General features: G+C 52.3%; 5 protein-coding genes and 1 non-coding gene across 6 annotated transcripts, besides 2 other annotated features; 2 read left to right on the forward strand and 4 right to left on the reverse strand.

Moving 5' to 3' along the window:
- Positions 1-679: 679 nt before the first annotated feature.
- Positions 680-735: a tandem repeat.
- A 614-nt stretch (positions 736-1,349) lies between these two features.
- EKO05_0007854 (Microtubules assembly and stabilization protein) lies at positions 1,350-5,188 on the reverse strand (the record flags this gene model as incomplete). Its single annotated transcript, XM_038941056.1, has 3 exons — positions 1,350-2,086; positions 2,135-4,993; positions 5,098-5,188. The coding sequence occupies 3 exons, from the start codon at positions 5,186-5,188 to the stop codon at positions 1,350-1,352; spliced, it is 3,687 nt and encodes a 1,228-aa protein (XP_038797009.1).
- Positions 3,999-4,058: a tandem repeat.
- A 969-nt stretch (positions 5,189-6,157) lies between the features above and the next one.
- On the reverse strand, positions 6,158-7,237 carry EKO05_0007855 (60S ribosomal protein L5; the record flags this gene model as incomplete). The annotated part of the gene is made up of 3 exons (XM_038941124.1): positions 6,158-6,978; positions 7,031-7,103; positions 7,229-7,237. The coding sequence occupies 3 exons, from the start codon at positions 7,235-7,237 to the stop codon at positions 6,158-6,160; spliced, it is 903 nt and encodes a 300-aa protein (XP_038797008.1).
- Positions 7,238-7,876: 639 nt separating this feature from the next.
- On the forward strand, positions 7,877-9,322 carry EKO05_0007856 (Arp2/3 complex subunit, actin nucleation center; the record flags this gene model as incomplete). Its single annotated transcript, XM_059637145.1, has 6 exons — positions 7,877-7,895; positions 7,947-7,993; positions 8,059-8,205; positions 8,266-9,057; positions 9,108-9,185; positions 9,236-9,322. The coding sequence occupies 6 exons, from the start codon at positions 7,877-7,879 to the stop codon at positions 9,320-9,322; spliced, it is 1,170 nt and encodes a 389-aa protein (XP_059493128.1).
- A 1,964-nt stretch (positions 9,323-11,286) lies between these two features.
- On the forward strand, positions 11,287-11,916 carry EKO05_0007857 (uncharacterized protein; the record flags this gene model as incomplete). The annotated part of the gene is made up of 1 exon (XM_038946341.2): positions 11,287-11,916. One exon carries the CDS (start codon positions 11,287-11,289, stop codon positions 11,914-11,916), a length of 630 nt encoding a protein of 209 aa, XP_038797006.2.
- Positions 11,917-15,885: 3,969 nt separating this feature from the next.
- Positions 15,886-16,741, reverse strand: EKO05_0007858 (uncharacterized protein; the record flags this gene model as incomplete). The annotated part of the gene is made up of 2 exons (XM_038941135.1): positions 15,886-16,648; positions 16,710-16,741. The coding sequence occupies 2 exons, from the start codon at positions 16,739-16,741 to the stop codon at positions 15,886-15,888; spliced, it is 795 nt and encodes a 264-aa protein (XP_038797004.1).
- Positions 16,742-17,957: 1,216 nt separating this feature from the next.
- EKO05_13t3 lies at positions 17,958-18,052 on the reverse strand. The gene has a single exon. It is a non-coding gene; the product is annotated as a tRNA-Asn (tRNA).
- Positions 18,053-18,113: the final 61 nt, after the last annotated feature.

Here is an 18,113-nt window from a genome sequence, read left to right on the forward strand (position 1 = left end):
GAATGAACTATTAATGATAGCGGAGATGTCAATCTAGAACTTCTTGCATCCCCAGACATTAGTAGCGGGATTATCCCGGCTCCTAGCCTTTGATCTTCCGCGGCGTATGTGAGATACAGTCTGCTTCCATAACGCTAGTTACCTTTCCAACAGCACTGGAGCCAGTTCCCCTACCATGATAGTTCGCTGCCGAGCACACACCATCCCATGTCACAGCACATTGATCACAAGGTAGGAAGGCCACCGTATCAGATTGCTACCCTGGACCATGAATGCGTCACTCGCCGATCAGTCATCATAAAAGATCGCTAATTCTGTACTCAAATCCAGACTACCAACGACATGCTGCTTAGTACAGGTTTTGTCGTTTGCACTATATCTTTTCCGAAGTTTGAACGCTTTCGACCTGCACCACAGCACAGTCTGCGCCAAACTTGACAATAGCAGAACCTGGTTATGCATCTCTATCTATACGGCGTCTACTCAACGGCGGAGCACTCTACGTTTGAATCCACTAAAGGAATAGGCGGGGTTTCCCTCAACTACTCCCCAAGTGCACTACTACCAGGAATGGTGCTATGAGGGTGGTGGCTGCACCTCCTACCCACATCTACACCCATTTCACAGACGTCCTCTGGGAGGCTTGGATTCTATAGAAACCCCCAAGACTTTGATCATTTCAATCAATTAATCAATCAATCAATCAATCAATCAATCAATCAATCAATCAATCAAGCAACCACAGCACAGTTGCCATTTTAGGGAACACTCAAATGCATGATCATCTCTCACATGTGACTACCGAGATGCTCACTATTAGTACTGTATCATAATTTGTACTCTAGCTGTTTCTAGATACATTTGCAGTTTTAGTGATAATACAGCCCATATCGTCTGACGCAGCTCTAGCGAGTATACTAGGGTCGTTACCGGTAGGACGCAAGCGTACAGCAGCATCTTTACCTACTCCAACGTGCTGATTTGAGTTCTAAAACAGCTGGACTCTCTGATTGACTCCGTGGTGGACTTGGAGCTTGATCGCATGCCTGAAGTGCGACACTCTCAGAGCACCAACACAGAGGCCCATGTACACGGCACCAATCGCATACGGCAAATGTAGGCAACAAACATCTTGGTGCATCGCGCTGTTGAACAAAACTTAGATGTCATTCAACGTAAAGACTGGATGATAATATTAACATTGCAGACATAGGAACGCTCCCATACTTATCAGAGCTGTCCAAAACCATATGCCAAGTCGTAAACCACAACGCTCGTCGTAGACCACAATCTCGGCATATCGATGCAAATTTTTCATATCCTACACTGCCCTTGACCTACTCCTCCTCTTACTCTACAGCAAAGTCATCACTTCTCTCACCACTCCTTCTCCCTGTGGAGTCCACATGCGTGAATTCCATCGGCCCATGGCCCTCGCCCGACCTCCCATGTTCAATAATGTCTGCCACCTGCAGGTCTGGATTCCGATTCTTCAAGCTCGCGATTTGACTCTCCCTGAATCGCTTGAATGTGACCGGATCCTCACTTTCTAAGTTCTTCAACTCCTGCGCGTTTTCAACGACACTGTCAAACGCTTTCTCCCACCCGAGGCCTTGGATTTTGTTCCTCAGCTCGTCGCCAGAGAGATTCATGAAGTACTCGCGTAAAGCGCGTAAGTGTTCGGGCAGACCATGGTCATCCATGGTTCCTGAGATGAAAGCTTGATCGCTGTGGGATGATGTTGGGCGGCTGGGGTTGAGCAGGCCGGTACGCACGCGGTGTCCAAAGCGGTGGAGCGCACCTTCTTCGATGGCCATGCTGCGTGAGGCGAGGGAGACATCGGAGTTGTGGCGTGATCGGAGGAGGCGCGGTTCGTCTTCGTCGGATTCTTGGGCGGTAGGGTCCGTGAATGAGTCCGTCATTGTGGGAACGCTGGACAGCGGTGGTGAGCTGCTCAAAACGGAGCTGGCGCGCGAGTGGAAAGAGGCGGTATCGGTTGGAGAGGTGACAAGGCGCGTTTCGGGATATTCGTCTTCGAAGCGTTGAATCATACCTTGCAAAGTCTGGTCAAGGAAGAGGAGGCGGCCTAGAGCTGTTAGCTTTTGATTGAATGTATCAGTGAGCATGTACTTACGATAGTTCATGTCATTGCCACCCTTTGCTTCTCGAATCAGCGCAGGCTGTATCCTCGCCCTGGTGTTACGCGCCGTGTCCAGCAAATTCTTCGACATAGCTCTTGCCTTGCTAGGCTCCTCGGCAACATCGATGCGGCTGCGTGGAGTGACAGAGCCACTGGCAACCTGTGACCCCTTACGCAGGTCCGCATCCTTGTGCGACAAGCAATAGCTTAGTGCTTTGACGATACCTGTACCACCGACAATATAGTCATTGTCTGGCGCAGTGTCTATGGTACCGTCTGCTAGGTTGTCGTCGGTTGGACCCACAAGGTGAGCAAGCACACCTGGCAACTCGACTTCTTTTGGTGCGGCCTGCAGCTCGGGTACTTCGTTGATGAATTCGATGTTGCGAAGACAGTACGCCACGACTTGTTTGGCAAGAGCTTTAACGACCTCGTTCATTTCCGGTGCGGGAACATCAATGTCGACGCAAATGAGCGTTCGAGACAGCTTAGCTGCCAGTGTCAGAGATGCAAACATCGCAGCGGCTTCTTCTTGCGTCTCCTCGTCGGTGGAAGTGGCGACGCGCGCAATTTCAGGGTTCTCGAGTACGTTGACATGCGCAATGTGGGGACAGTCTGGCAAGATTTCGGCGATGGCAATGGCGTCTGCAGGCTTCAAACCAACGTTCTGAAGATGCAAGCGCTTCAGCTCCCGGAACTGAGGAACGTATTTCCGCAAGAGACACAACGCTGTCTGCGATGCGAATAAGCCCTTGTTGCGCGACAGATCGAGGAACCTGAGTGATGGCAAATCGACCATGGTGGGAAAAAGCGACTTGAGATGCTCAGGTGTCAGCCCAGTGTTGGCGAGACACAATGCCCATATTATGCTGTCCTTGCGCAGGCTTTCGCAAAGCTGAGGCACCCACTCTCGCAAGTCATTACCGCCGAGATCGATGCCTTCGCAGACGCCTGAGCGGATATAGTGTTGGACGTGCTCCAAACCTTCGCTGTCGATGTCGTTGTCCGCCAGACTGAGGCGCTTTACACCACTGATAATACAGCCGTCAATAATCTTTCTTATGCTTTGCGATGTCAGGCCACACTCTGCCATGAGCAATTCTTGCAGTGTTGCGCCACCTAACCGCTCAGAAATCGCCTTTGACAGAATTTCGGCAACGTCTCTTGTCTTTGCATCCTTACTGGGCGATGTCAATGGCGTTCCATTTGTAGGTAGCGATGTAGGCGATGGCGATGACACCTGAGCCTGGTGTTTAGGGAATGGTATCATCGATACGTCGAGTGCGATGATAGACTTGCACATGTATGTGAACAGTGCAATATACTTCCAGCCTTCGACTGTGATCTTTGAGTTGTTCTTTAGAACAAGCTTCTTAATTGCGCAGCCGTGTGTATCATCGTCGCCATCAGGTTGCGAGGTGACGCTGCGATTGCGCAAAGCATGCGGCATCTTCGCTGCTAGAAGTCCTGCCAAGATGACTCTGATCTTCTCGTCGTTCAAGTCCGCGTCTTCCAGGAATAGTTTCTTGACTGGGACGATGGCAAGCCAATCTGACAATGTCATTACATCAGCAAGCTGTAGCCTGGACCCGGTGAGGTCCAGAGATGTAACCATGCCGGGGTGGGCGATCGAGCACGCAGACGGAGACGAGAGTTGGTCGCTAATGCGCTTTAAGATGGGTGATTCACGCAGCTGGCAGCATCTTCGGTATATTCGTAGAGGGTCGATAGTGGGTCGGTCTTGGGCTTTTGGGGGAGTATTGTTGCCCGGTGCAGCGCCTGTGCTGTCTGCGCTTACATCGCCCTCCTCTCTTGTAATCTCCATGGGTATGGAGCCATTCTCTTCAGCCTTTCTGCGCTTCTTCTCCTTACGTTCTTTGCGCTCTGCCTCACTTCGCTTCTTCTTCTCTTTTTTCTTGGTTGTTTCTTGCTTGTCGTCGTCCAGTACAGTGCCCTCTGGGTTCGGCTCGTGCTCCGTTCCAACGAGTTCTTGTGCAACAGAGACAACACCATCAGTCTCCTTCTCTTCAACTACAGCGCTGGGGTGCTTCAGCGCCTCGCCCTCGCCGCGCTCTTTGAGCTTGTTGTCCTTACGCTGCTTCTTTTTGTCGTCTTTATCCTGGTCGTCCTTGTATTTGGGTCCACCAGCAATTTCGACGTCAACACAGAATGCAACTTTGCGCAGCTTAGCCTGATCCAGCTCGGGGACCAAACACCGAGCTCGATTTGGATCGACGTTCATGATCTTTCTAGGGCACATGCCGCCATTAGGGTAGACCCTGCCAGCAGTTCCCACTTGGGTGCCAGACGACAGACGTCGCAGCGCATTTGAAAGAAAGTTGGCTTTGGGCTGCTGAGGCACATACGGCTCGAGTCCTGAATTACTACCACCAGAAGCAGCATGTATACCGTTGAGAGCGCCGTTTGCTGACGGCGCGTTTGCGTGCGTGCCATTTGCAGCCGCCGGCGACCCTTGCGCCTGGGTGTGTGTTGTTTGCGCAGGTGGATTCTGCGACGAAAACTTGGAGCTTATGCTGGATATCCACGAGTTGCGCCGCGAGCTCGACTTGGTGTCTGGAGGCGTGGTGCCGCCGTTCCTCACATCGCTACCGCGGTTAAGCATCGTCGGTCGTTTCTGGGGTATCTGCTGAGGTGTGGCGGTCGCAGTGGTCGCAGTGGGAGCCGGCGGCGATGCAGGTCGTTGTACTGCTGGCGCTGCTGCTGGCTCAGGCGCTGTAGGCTGTCCATGGGTCTGGTTCGGTCGGGTAGGCAGACCGCCATGGGATGATGTCTTTGGCGGAGCATCTCTGGACAAGCCCGGCGACGACGGTGCCTGCTGGCGATGATGGTGGTCTATTGTATCACAGACGTTAGTCAGTCACTCATACACATACCGCTGGGGCTATTCGTGCCGCCCGGGCTGGCAGGGTGGAGCGCCCAGCGTAAGCGGAGCTCACCTCTCGTCGAGTTGTGCAGCCATGACACGTCAACGCCATGGATATCTTCCATCGCAGACGTCTGCTCGTGCGATGGCTGAACGGCTGTCATTGATGTTGTAGGGCTGCTGTCGCCATCCGTCGAAGCGCAATACCTCAGAGATCACGAGGTTCGAGATGCGGCGAGCGCTCGTCAGCGGGGTCGCGGTTCTGATTCGCGGCAAGCTGATTAGAAACCTTGTTGTGGGCAGCTCAGACACGGCCGGTCCGGATGATGCGGGCAATATGTTCGGCCACTCGTTGTACGAAAGTCAGCCGACTGTGACGACGGTTCGATAGTACTTCAAGAAGTCTCTACTGTTGCGATATCGTTTGCAGGATTGACGTTATGTTATGTCTCCTGCACTATGAGGCAGCTGGATGACGTCCGGCTTCGGCTTCGGCTCCACCCACGGAGATCGTCCGGACTCTTGGATTCCTAAATACTTTTTTTTTGCCGGCAACAACACGTCCCTCGAAGCGCCGTCTGAATGTTTATGAATCACCGAAACGCAGCTGTCGTTGTTTCAACTACTTAGGTGACACGCCGCGCTGGAATAAATAGCTGATTGAAGGAGCATGAACCGCCTGTGCTAAGCTAGCTGGACCCCTCTCCACTCAGCGAAACAGCTGTTCGTCTCGCCAGTATGGGGCTCTCCGACCCACGATGCCTGAGCGAGTATGGTGCGCCTGGATCGGCCAGTGGATTCCAGTCGCCAGAGAGCTGTCAGAACCGTGAGGCGCTACAGGGCACGCCGAACATGCTTGCATATCAGGGGTCCGCCGTGCGAAAGGCAAAATAATGGGCTACTTAGTATAAGGGGAAGATGAACGTTGCAAGATGGTTCACAAAAAATGATCATTCAGGGTATCGTAGAGAGTTGTGCGCATGGTGCCAGCTGCAGCGTGCCATCTCATCATCTCATTTGAGTCGTGAAAGGCTAAGTACAGTGTGCCCTGCCAGTACAGGTATCATTCCCCTTTCATATCCAGACGCCGGAGACCGTGCTTTTGTTCATGAAATGCGAAGTGATGAAAAGGCTTATGCCTTGAGCTCAGCAATCTTGGCCTTGACCTTCTCCTCCTTCTCGGCCTTGGTAAGCTTGCCAGAGCGGTACTTCTTGGACTCAGACTTCCAGTGGTCCTTGGACTTCTTCTCACCAGCCTCGTCGTCCTTCTTCCAGGGGTCCTCACGGATCTGCTTGTGGGCATCCTGGTAGAGCTCCTCAAGGCCGTCGGCCTCGAGGTCATCGTCGATGTAGCCAGAGAACTGAGACTTGTAGCGCTCCTCATCGTCATCGGCGAGAGTCTCCATGTACTCAGCGACGTGACCAGCGAAAATGTACTTGCGGAGAGTCTCGGCGTCGAGCTCCTTGCCTTCCATGTCGTAACCGGGGAAACGGTTCTCGGAGTGGGGAACAAAGACACCACCGTCGGAGCAACCCTTCATGGCACCGAAGACACGGGCACCAGTAGAGGTACGGGTGAGACCAACATCAAGGAAGACCTTGAAGGGGCGGCGCTCCTCACCGTCGATCTCGGCGGCCTCGGTGATGGTGTACTCACCATCGGCCTCCTCGACACCGGTGAAAGCCTCATCCATCTCGAGCTTCTTGAGAACACGGCGGGCGAGCAGAAGACCGGTGGCGTAGGCGGCAGACCAGTTGGTCAGACCGTGGGTGATGCCGTAGGGCTTGAGCTCGTGAGCGTACGCAGCCATGAAGACCTTGTCGCCACCAATCTCAGAGGTGACAATCTGAGCGATGATGTCCTTGTTGGTGAAGCGAACGACGAGGCGGTACTTGGGCGCATTGTACTTGTTCTTGGCCTGGGTGATCAACCTCTTACGGGCATAGTAATCGGCTGCACGGAGTCAGTGTTCTGAGCATATGACCGTTGTGGTAGGGACACATACTCTTTCCTTCACGGCGGCGCCTGTACTTGACCTGGAACCTCGAGAAGTAGGCGTTGCTCTTGACAAGCTTGGACTTTTCCCAGAGTCAGCGATTTGCGCTTCAAACCCGCATTCGAAGCAACTCGCAGAGACTCCACACAATTCGCGGGGTGGACGTCATGTTGAGGCTGCTCGAGCGTTGATTCAGGGTGTACTTACGGTAGGCATCTTGACCTGTTGTTAGTCTATTGTTCCTGAAAGGCTGCAAAGGACGAGTTCGCGATCGAAATAGTCGGTGGGCGCGCGAGTGTGTGCCAAGAGTTTAGCGACCCTTCAGTCGCGCCTGCCGTGTCCAAGGTGGGTGACCACGAGTCCCGGCAGTGGGTGACCATTACAACTCGACCGTAACGAAGAAATGGAGAACGCTGCCAGTAGGGCACCATAATGCTGCTCGCCTTGACTTTGGCAGGATAGACAAGCAAATATAAAGTCTGCCAAACTTTGGTTCTTGCGAGTTGTGATCTCAATGCTGCGGCTCCCCATGGATTGATATACATTGGGGTCTTCGCAGAATGTAAACCCTGAGAGCATACCCTGAATCCTGATAGTACCATTGTATGTGCAGTTCACAGAAGGTCGTGTCTTCAATCCAGTCTCGTCCTGCTCCTCCCGAGTTGGAGCATGGATTGCCTGATTGGGGCCTCAGAATGCCCCCCCCACCTGGAAGGCTGGTCCGTGAGCCCGAGCGTGCGGTGACGACCAGCTGTCCAGGCACCGCCGCACCGCCGCACCGGAGTATACAATCAACACTCCGCCTCTCCACGCCCCGTCTCGAATCCCTGCATCTTGCTTTGAGCTTGAGTAGTCATGGCCGAAGCTCCAATTGGTACGATCTGACGCTCTGCGCTCACGATAGCATTGCTGACACTGTACCAAGTCCTCGATGGCGGTACCGGTTTCCTCAAGGTCGGCTATGCAGGACAGGTACGCTCTTGATCTGGACTCACAGACATGCGCCTTTATCACAGAGGCTTACTGCGTTGCAACAGAACTTTCCCGAACACCAATACCCGTCCATCGTCGGCCGGCCGATCCTACGTACCGAAGAGCGCGATGGCGGCGACATACAGCTCAAGGACATCATGTGCGGGGACGAAGCAGCGGCAGCGCGCTCTATGCTTCAGATTACGTACCCTGTATGTGGGCAATCAAGGGCCAAGTCCCATGGCACACGCTAATGTGCTTCACTGTGACAGATGGAGAATGGTATCGTCAAGCGCTGGGACGACATGACACAACTATGGGACTACACCTTCTCCGAGAAGCTCCAAATCGATCCCACCGGTCGCAAGATTCTCCTCACCGAACCGCCCATGAACCCTCTCAAGAACCGCGAGACCATGTGCGAGGTCATGTTCGAGCGCTACAATTTCGGCGGTGTATACGTGGCTATCCAGGCGGTGCTGGCTTTGTATGCGCAAGGCCTATCGTCTGGTGTGGTAGTCGACTCCGGCGATGGTGTCACACATATCGTCCCCGTCTACGAATCCACGGTCCTGAACCACCTGACTCGCCGTCTGGACGTTGCCGGACGTGATGTCACGCGCAACCTGATTGCGCTGCTGCTGCGAAGGGGTTACGCGCTCAACCGGACTGCTGATTTCGAGACGGTCAGACAGATCAAGGAAAAGCTATGCTACGTCTCCTACGACCTCGAATTAGACCAGCGCCTCAGCGAAGACACAACCGTCTTAGTTGAATCGTACACATTGCCAGACGGTCGTGTTATCCGTGTTGGCAGCGAGCGCTTCGAGGCACCCGAGTGTCTGTTCCAGCCTCACCTGGTGGACGTTGAACAGCCCGGTATCGCTGAGTTCCTGTTCAACACTATTCAGTCGGCGGACGTGGATGTCAGGAGTAGCTTGTACAAGGCCATCGTCCTCAGTGGTGGTAGCAGCATGTACCCAGGTCTGCCCAGTCGACTGGAGAAGGAGCTCAAGCAGCTGTGGCTCACAAAGGTTCTGGGTGGCAACCCCGAGCGACTCAACGTACGTGCACACACACTCCTTCTATACCGTATCGCTAACAGCGACATCAGAAATTCAAGGTCCGCATTGAAGATCCACCTCGGCGACGACACATGGTCTTTCTTGGTGGCGCTGTGCTGGCAAACATTGTAAGTGCATCACACGATTTGTGGTGCGGACGGTTGCTGACCCAACATAGATGGCCGACAAAGAAAACATGTGGATATCAAAGGCAGAGTGGGAGGAACAGGGAACACGTGCGCTGGAGAAGCTGGGCGCGAGATAACTGAAAGGAAATCACTTGCAGTATGCGGCTCAATGATTGCCCTTCACCACACGAGTGAGCAAATGACAACCATGTATCATGCAGGCACGCCTGTTCCCAACCCTTGTTTTATTGTTCAATGTCTGCCGTCTCGGCCAGGCTACTGCTCGTGCGACACAGCCTTCGGATCACTTCTTTTTTGTTTTTGGGTGTTGTGAAACGCTGGCCATCCTTCTTCCTTCGCGCCTCAACAGTTGCCTCTGCAGCGTCTCAACAACGTCGACTTCCTACATATTACGATGTTCGCAAGTCGATTTTCCGATGCAGTTTAAAAGCCTCCCGTCCCGGAGCATGTCCGGCCCTACGGCCCACAAATTGCAGCCGCAGAATTGAAACGTGGGAATAGTGAGCAAAGCGAGCCAGCCTTCTCCAATCGCTCATCGACAACATCTACTACTTTCCTGCAGCGAATAAAAGACATCCGAAGACCTGCAACCGCATCACATCATCAATTCCTGTAGCAACAGCCGTGTGAAGCTTCCAATCGATATTGACTTTCCCATCCCTCTTTCGTTCAAGGTTCGCAATAGGCGAAGAAGGGCCGACGCGGCAACGCATCTCTCGCTCATGCTTTAAATTCGACGACTTGGTGATGCAACAGTGATGATGTCGTGTGCGTCAAAACGGCTCTGGAGGCTGGCAAACACACCCACAGGGTTCAAAAGCTGACGATGCTTGAAACGATGCTCGCTCTGGCTGGTCAAGGTGTGCAAAGTTGTTCCGGAGAAACTTCCAGAGGGCTCGTCGAGCTTGTAATCAGATCGAGTCTCCTGCCAGGGTATAGCAGAGGATCGCGATCGGAGCGACAAATTGCATGGACAGTAGCCCGACCAGTGCTCTGCTGAGAACACAGCTACTATTGGTCATTACGTGCCTGGCACCCCAGGCGCAAGTACGAATGGCGGGGTTGCTTCTTCGCAGACGACACGACTTTGTGAGGTCCAGGTACAGCGCAGACATTGGCAGAGTCATCGACGTTGCCTTTTGCCACAAGCACGGCGAACAGTGGACGGTCAAGCGTTCACACAACAAAGCGTTGAAATACGTAGCCAATTATAGCAGGTTGGTGCCCGGCCGTCGTAGGAATCGGTTTCGTGAAATTCCCATGCGGAGTCTCCATCGCTTAGCGCCCGAACTACACGTGAGCTGCTTGGCTTTACCGCTCTCACGAACCTGCGTCATGTCCTGCTGCACAATGGCGCGTTGCCAGTTAGACAGCACAATTCGCATCACTAGCGGTTCAGGGGGCCCGCTGCGCGAACCAAGGCCAAGTCAATTCAATTCTATGATGACGCTGGTCGCGCTCGCTTGACCAGAGGCATTCATGTAAAAACCCCCTGTTCCTGTGCGGTTCTTGCGCAGAAACACCACCCTGTCTTCCAACGCGCCCAATACTGCAACCCACACGAAACACCCGGCCTTCGGCGTGCATTCTTAGCCAACGCACTCCAGCTTGTTCACGTTGGAATTGTGGAGCTTCCCAGTACGCTGTGCCATCAATGCCGGTCTGCCGCTACACGTTGCACGCGCAGCTCTTGATAACCATTTTGCCCACCACTGACAGGGCGCTGGTGCCTCCAATCCCAGCGCAGCGAACAGGGCCCACTATTGTACGTCCTCTCATCCTCTCAGGGACCGACGTAGCACGACGGCGCACAGCCAGGTCAAAGATCAACATTGGAATTTCCGTTAAAATTTGGTTGCGTCCCCAGCGCTGTCTTGACACCAAGCATTCCAGGACCTTCCCGCTGCTGGATATATTAGAGGCCGCTTGATTGTGCACCTGTGCTCGGTACATTCGGAACAGCTCTCATATCCCCCTTCCTCTTCGCCATCTTCAGACAAGGTGACAAGGCAGACGTACTTGTTTGCAAGCCATCTTCTCGTTACTTTGTTCCAACAAGGCCCACGTAGCATCACGTCATATGAGATCGCCGTCGCCTATGCCTTCGGCTCGTTCGACTCTATCACACTTCCACAACGCCACCCCTACAACCATGTCGCCGGCACGCAACATGCCCACCGTAAGCTCGCCGCTCTCACCAAGGACTGAGCCTCTGGCCATTCCCTCGGGCCGTCGACGACCTCAAGTCCACTCACGCCAGTCATCCACCAGTGGCCCCGCCATGCACCTGCGACTGCCGTCTTTGCCACGCTTCCATCCCGCCAACTTTGGAACTCCAAGCTCAAGTGCGTCTGGCACACCAGTCACTGGTCCAAACAGCCCGAACCCTCCCCTTTCTCCACGACCAGGCAATACTGTCAGCAAGTACGAAGCTCAGAAGCAGATGTACCTCTACCAGCAGCAGCTTCAGGCCAGGACTAGCACTCAAGTTCGAGGAGCCCTATCTGCCAAACCTACCAGCCCACGCTTGGACCCCCTGGCCAGTCCGGGAGCCGTCACTCCTTTTGAGCTCGAAGGCACTGACGGCTATCTAACGGCTGGAGTCAGTCCTCAGGACGCCGCCTCGCACGTCGAGAGGCTGATTCGCAACGAAGCCAGTCGTCGTGGTGACCTCTCACCTGGACGTACGACCTCAGTAGGTGGAAGGTGACTCACCGACCCCTCGCAGCCTACTCGAGTGCCTAGGAAAACACAAGCTCAGGCACAGCAAAGATCACAACGATAGTCTTCATCGACACGGCTACAAGATTTCCAGCGTGTTTCCTTCGGAGTTCTTCACCTTACGGAGTCGGAGCATCATCGGCGTTCTATATCACTACACCGCACATCTAGCACGACCGAAATTTGGCTTCAGCATCACCTCATGGTTTCCACTTTTCCTCCACTAGCCCTGCAATTTGCAACGACTGCAATCTCGTACAAGTCGGTCAACCACACAACTCGTGTCCCAACCTCACTATGCGAACTCCAGACGACGACTGTCTGCTTGGCCATTGGACGGGGCTGGCGTGTACTTTCCTTCTCTGCTTTTTCAGATCGCCCACACCCAAGCGCTGGAGTGTATGGCCGGACCAATCGCTTATAGATACCAAGTACCCCATTTCTGTCACCCCAGTGTCTATTGCATCTCGCCTGTCTATAGCTTGGTACCAAGCGCTCCGCCTACTGGCGTTGAGCGAGACAGATGACGAGCCCCTCACATAGATAGCTAAAATGAAGAAAATACCATACTACATCACGTTACTCCACATGCTCCAGGGCAGCTCTCACTTTCGCACGTGCCAACACTCACCTCCCTCGAACTGCCCTCTTCGGTGCCGACTTTGCCGCGCCACTCAAGTTGCAGTTCCACTACTGCTCTCTCATTTGATCCCAACGAACCTATGTGTACATGTTGGCCGCAAGTGTACAGCCTCACATCCCGAACGACCCCTTCCAACCACGTTTTCTCTGAAGCAGAAGGGGCAGCAATAGTGGACATCGCTCCGGCCCGCAATGCACCCCTCACCTATCGTCCTCTCAAACCTGCTGGCAGCCCTCCCAATCAGTCGCTATCAATGCCGCACCTTACCAACCTTTGCCATTCTGCAGGCGATCAAATTCTGAAGAAGCCACGCCAAGCCTACAACGCTAGATGGTGCTTGACTGACTCCACAATTGCTTTCGCTGGCGTCCCACAATCACATCCAGGATAGGTGGTAATTTGAAGATCGCCTTGCCACGTTCTGCTTCGGGGAGATGTCCGCCTACCAGCAATGTCAGAGCAATCTTGGCGTAGGTGAATTGTTTGTCAAGGCGCACCACGCCGGCTGTGGAAGAATGTCTGTGGAGTCGATGCATGTACTATGGTACCCAGCATAAGTTTCGTGTGGTGGGGAAGTAACCAAACATCACATACGGAGTGGCCCAACTGAGTAGAGTATTTAAGGTTCTACCTGTTTTTTTACATGAAACAGCGTAGATCTGTCTTCACCAGCATCTTTAAGTTTTCAGCAATGAAAACATGTATGTAAAGCACAGCAATGTTAAATTCAGCTAATGCGACATATTCCGCCAAGCATCCCTGGTTACGTCCCCACTCACAAAACTTATACTAGGTACCATAGTACGTGCGCGACGTCGTTGTGCATGTCGCGCTCACTGTACGGCGGTACTACTCACGGGGCCGAAGAAGCAAGAGACACAGCACAACGACGCGGGTTGGCGCCCCTGCGTGAATGCAACTCGAAAAAGCAGCAGCCTCGTACTCTCTTTGTTCCTATTTTTGCAATGGCATGTGCACAGACAGGCTCGCCTGAACACAAAAAGTCAAAGGAGCATCCGAGTTCCGATCGTGCCGTGCCCTGCACCCAGGACTGCCACGAGCGCGATGTATTCCCGACAAGGTAAAAACTACGTTCAATAGTGTGATCGATGGTGTGTTGGCGTTGGTCAGCGCATTCCTATCAGTGGATATGGAAACTTCTGTTATGCAGGGTGAACGGACAACCGCCCCCGGATCTCCAGAGAAGTGTTCGAGAAGAGCGGTGGCTGCTTGCGCATCAGCGACTTCGACCTCTGCGACTGGGTTCTCAAAGACACCGGTAACATTAACAACATAGTCAAGTTGCAATGCTCACGTCAGGAAAAGTATCGTAACGGGTCGGCAACAATTCGCCGAGTCCTAGCCCGTGTTCGTTTCTAATGGCTCCACATTTTGGTGCTGTACGAGCGGAACACCAGTCACCGCTCCTCTCACATAGCAAGGGTTGATAACAGCAGACTCAAGCTCCAACCAGACATCAAAACGAGCTATCTTTCTAAAAATCATTGGAACACCCCCAACTGTTCGTTGGCTTATTGATACCCACACTCAACTGCCGCTTCAAGAATACGAGGGACAAGCCCATACGAAATGTGAAAACGTAAATAGCGTCATCGTCCTAGCAACGCACGGAAACAGTAACAACAGCTGCAGTCATCAGGTGATCACAGTTAGCAAGCCACCACGAGGAACGATTCGGACAGGCCAAGCGATGGTGAGATGGCTGTTGTTTAGCTCGCTTCAACTTTCTCCGGAGCTACCGCGCAAGAAACAGTAGAGAACTACATTTGCTGCTCGTCTCACATAAGCCCTCAAGACGGCAAGCAACTATGACAGTTGTCGCCATTACCGGCCCGTCTCTTCAGGTGCAAGCAAGTATTCATGGTATCATCGCAGATTCGTTCGATGCGGACACCCAATGTGAAACCCAGCAACTCTACGCGCAACCTGCCAGTCAAGCAGCGAATTGGCAAGCGAACCTGGAATTCGATGTTGGAACATCGTTCGGTTATTACGTCAGTGGCGCCAGCAGCCGCTCGCTAGCACAAATCGAGGGTGTTAACTAGATGTGGACGAATACTTTCACTCCCATGCAACATCGATTAGCATCTTCGAATCGTCGCTGTTGGCTACAAGTATCATGATCAACAGAAACGCAAAAGCGAATTCTCAAGGACTGTCCGCTCGATCTCCGGAAACGATACAATACAAATCGAGTCTGGACGTACCCGCTTCCCTAAGCGGACCGAATGCGCAAATCCCAACTTCTGCATCTCCTCATTTTCCCATACTTGACCCCGCAATTGAGCAAGTACCGTTGCTGCGCGGCATGTCGATCTTCAAGATAATCTGCAGACCGAAACATCCGTCGCCACATCACCGTTTCTGGCGGCATGTGTACAGGTCCTTACGCGTACAGATTGATCATCATCAGCGTGTGCCTCGAGCCTGCGAAGTGCACGCGCGTTAGACTACGAGCGAGCAGCGCAGCCTCTTGTTGGTGATCTATCCATTGAAGAAGACAAGCACGATACAGCGTCCTACTGCACACCACTGCCACGATACGCGCGTGATTAGGCTTACAACGTAAGGCAGAAATGTGGCTTCCGCCCTTGTTGAACACAGTCGATATTGGCAACGGCTAGAGCGGCAATGCACCTGATAATTTACGGCGAGCCACTTGGCAATCTTGAATTGCTCAAACTTACAATAAGCGGGTTCTGACTGCATCGATAAGCTACGAAGCTGTAACCTAGTACTCCACGTTTCCACAAAAGTATATGCTGAGCAAGCAAGAGAGAGCTTTTGCAGGGATAGGGCTAGTCTATACCCTCTCTACTCAAGATCACATTTTGCCAAGCAGCTTGTGCATTACTAGGCGCAGTACACTGCGAATGTATCTTGGTAACGTCAGGCAGTTCCGTTCATGTAAAAACACATCTGTATTCGCCACGGCATTCGGAGATCCATATCAAGTAGGGCCACTGTAGTACCATGTTCAATCAGGCTGTCGTGTATGCCAGCTGTGCTTTGCGTTGAACAACAACGGACATGCAGGTGAGCAGCTCGCTTGCAGCGGTAACGCAAAACGACGAATACTGTAGGCATGGTGATTATTATTTGTAACCAATTTCGATATCTTTCCTCGAAGCTCTACTCTGTCAAGATCGCGAAGCACCCTCCATCGTATGTCGTCCTCGTTGCTGTGATCTGGACGGTGTTTTATCATGCTCTATGTTCTCGTCTTTGCACCGTGTCCATGCCTACATCGCTTTTTCTCGATCGAACCCCATATAAGTAGTGCATGGGCCACTTTCAAGGACAGTGCAATGTTTTCTGACGAACCGAAACCTGATAGGTACATGTCTGACAACGCACGGTCGCATTCGGCTTCTTCAGATAAACGTCTGAGCGAACAACAGAGCTGACCATGCAGCTAGGGCATTTTGAATTGACCATATCATGCGCTAATGCCAACGCCATGTCCGCTCCGAAGACAGGGTTGGAAAATACCAGCTCCCGGTATGCTGGAGTGTCTGTGAACTTGCGCTGGCCTTCAAGGAGAATGGATGCAAACAACTTCCCCAAGGGACCACCGACGCTTGCTACGGAGGCGTAGTGGGTGCTGATAGCAGCTTCGAGGAGCTCGAAAGCATCAATGTTCAATTGGGAACGTACGTCCGCAGTGATAGGGTCGTAAATTCTGGGCACGTCGTATTTGTCAGCCACAGCATAGACACTGATGGGAATCGTGACGCGCCTCTCTGGGTCGTCCATTGCGAGCTTGATGATCGTATCCGTGTCGTATTGGTAAGTGTAGATGTACTTGAGGAGGAACTCGAAATGGTCTGGATCATCGTCGTGGAGCTCGATCACCTGAGTTCCAGCTTCCTGTATGAGAGTCAGGTAGCGTTCTAGCTTTCGCTTGTATTTTCTGACCTTGAAGCTGCCCTTGAACATTTTGAGGAAGTAGCGAGACTCCAGGCAGAGCACAGCTCTGTGCGCAAAGTACTCGCGGACTTTACCGTTGTATACGTGTTTGATTTTCACGTCGGAAAATGCAGGATCGTTGAATAGCCTGATAGTGGTCAGTTTTGGTCTGGATCACTGTGTGCAGGTGCTTGCCGTGGTAGACTTACTGAGCAGCCGAACGATTGTCGGAGTCGTTCATGGTGACTGAGGACCTTATTTCGAACGCTATTCGAATGTTGTGAAGAAGAGAAGGCTAGGAATGTATGAAGAAGTTTTTGGTGATGTAGCAAACGGAATGCTATTCGAAGTGACACGGCATAGAAGATTCGAGACGCGGTCTTCGACGGCCTGTACTACACCATTTGATTTGAACAAGAAGTGATTGAATTGGTGGCGAGTAGTTTGTCTTAGCAAAAGGAACTACTACTTGCAATCAGACTTGTATGAACTTATTAGCTATAGCCAACGTGACTGCGCAAGAGTCAAATATGCTACCGTACCCGACGGACACCAACATCTGATAGTGCAATACAATTTATGACCTCCTGCCAACGTGAGGAATGACTGATCACCTCAAGCTAGACCCCGCCATTGAGTACCAACGATGAAAGTAAAAAGAGAGACATGGTAAACAATAAGTGCTATTGACCTGGGCCCTATGTACTGACAAAGCATCTACTATTACCCTACGTGCGCCTGTAAGCGTCCGCAGCAGTGAAGTGCGCATGTAGTGGCGTCTATATAGACCCTTATTACATTTCTCCGGTTTCCTTTGACTGGTAAACTCAGATCATGTTCATAGTCCAGCTTCAGAGATTGACGCATGCTCAAGCCTGTGATACTAGCGCTTCACCAAGCTTCTTATAGTTACAGAATACTCTGGACATTAGAGCCTGAACAACTTGTTCTTCTTGCTCGAAGACTTCGTTGATCTAAACATTGACCTACTCCGAGAGGGATTGGGTGCAACGATGATACAGTTATCGCAGCCTGACGAAATGCTGTAGTCTGCAAACTTGTAGAAGGGTTTGTTACTCTTGCAGGTGAGACATACATAGGACCTTGCTTGTCGCTTTCTAGTGATGGAGGCTGGAAAATGTTGCTGTTGAAGAAAAGATGAAAGTGCTTTAACTCACGCTCTGATTCGGCTGTGCGTACAAGCTCGACTTCAACGTACTAAAACGCAGTTCATTCGTTGTCTTCAGAACGTTGAACCAAGATCAGAGAGACAAACACAAGGAAAGCATTCGCGACCTTCCATGCTAACACCCTGTTTGTCTTCTCAACGTGCAAGTTTGAGCTAGACTTCTTCTGTATCGTGGAACAAAGGCCAGCCCATTCAGGAGCAAAAAGAAGTGGTGCGGACAGATCGTATATGATAGATAGATTGATGTGTAGCAAGTGCAAAAAGAATACTCCCCCGGAAAGGCTCGAACTTTCAACCTCCTGATGTGCCATCAAGCGGGTACGGATAACAGTCAGACGCGCTAGCCAATTGCGCCACGGAGGATTTGATCTTGAAGATCAGTGGCAACTGTTGTTATTTGCTTGATGGAAATGGCATTTACTTT

Source organism: Ascochyta rabiei, chromosome 13 (genome assembly GCF_004011695.2).
Source record: "Ascochyta rabiei chromosome 13, complete sequence".
NCBI classification, from domain to species: Eukaryota; Fungi; Ascomycota; class Dothideomycetes; order Pleosporales; family Didymellaceae; genus Ascochyta; species Ascochyta rabiei.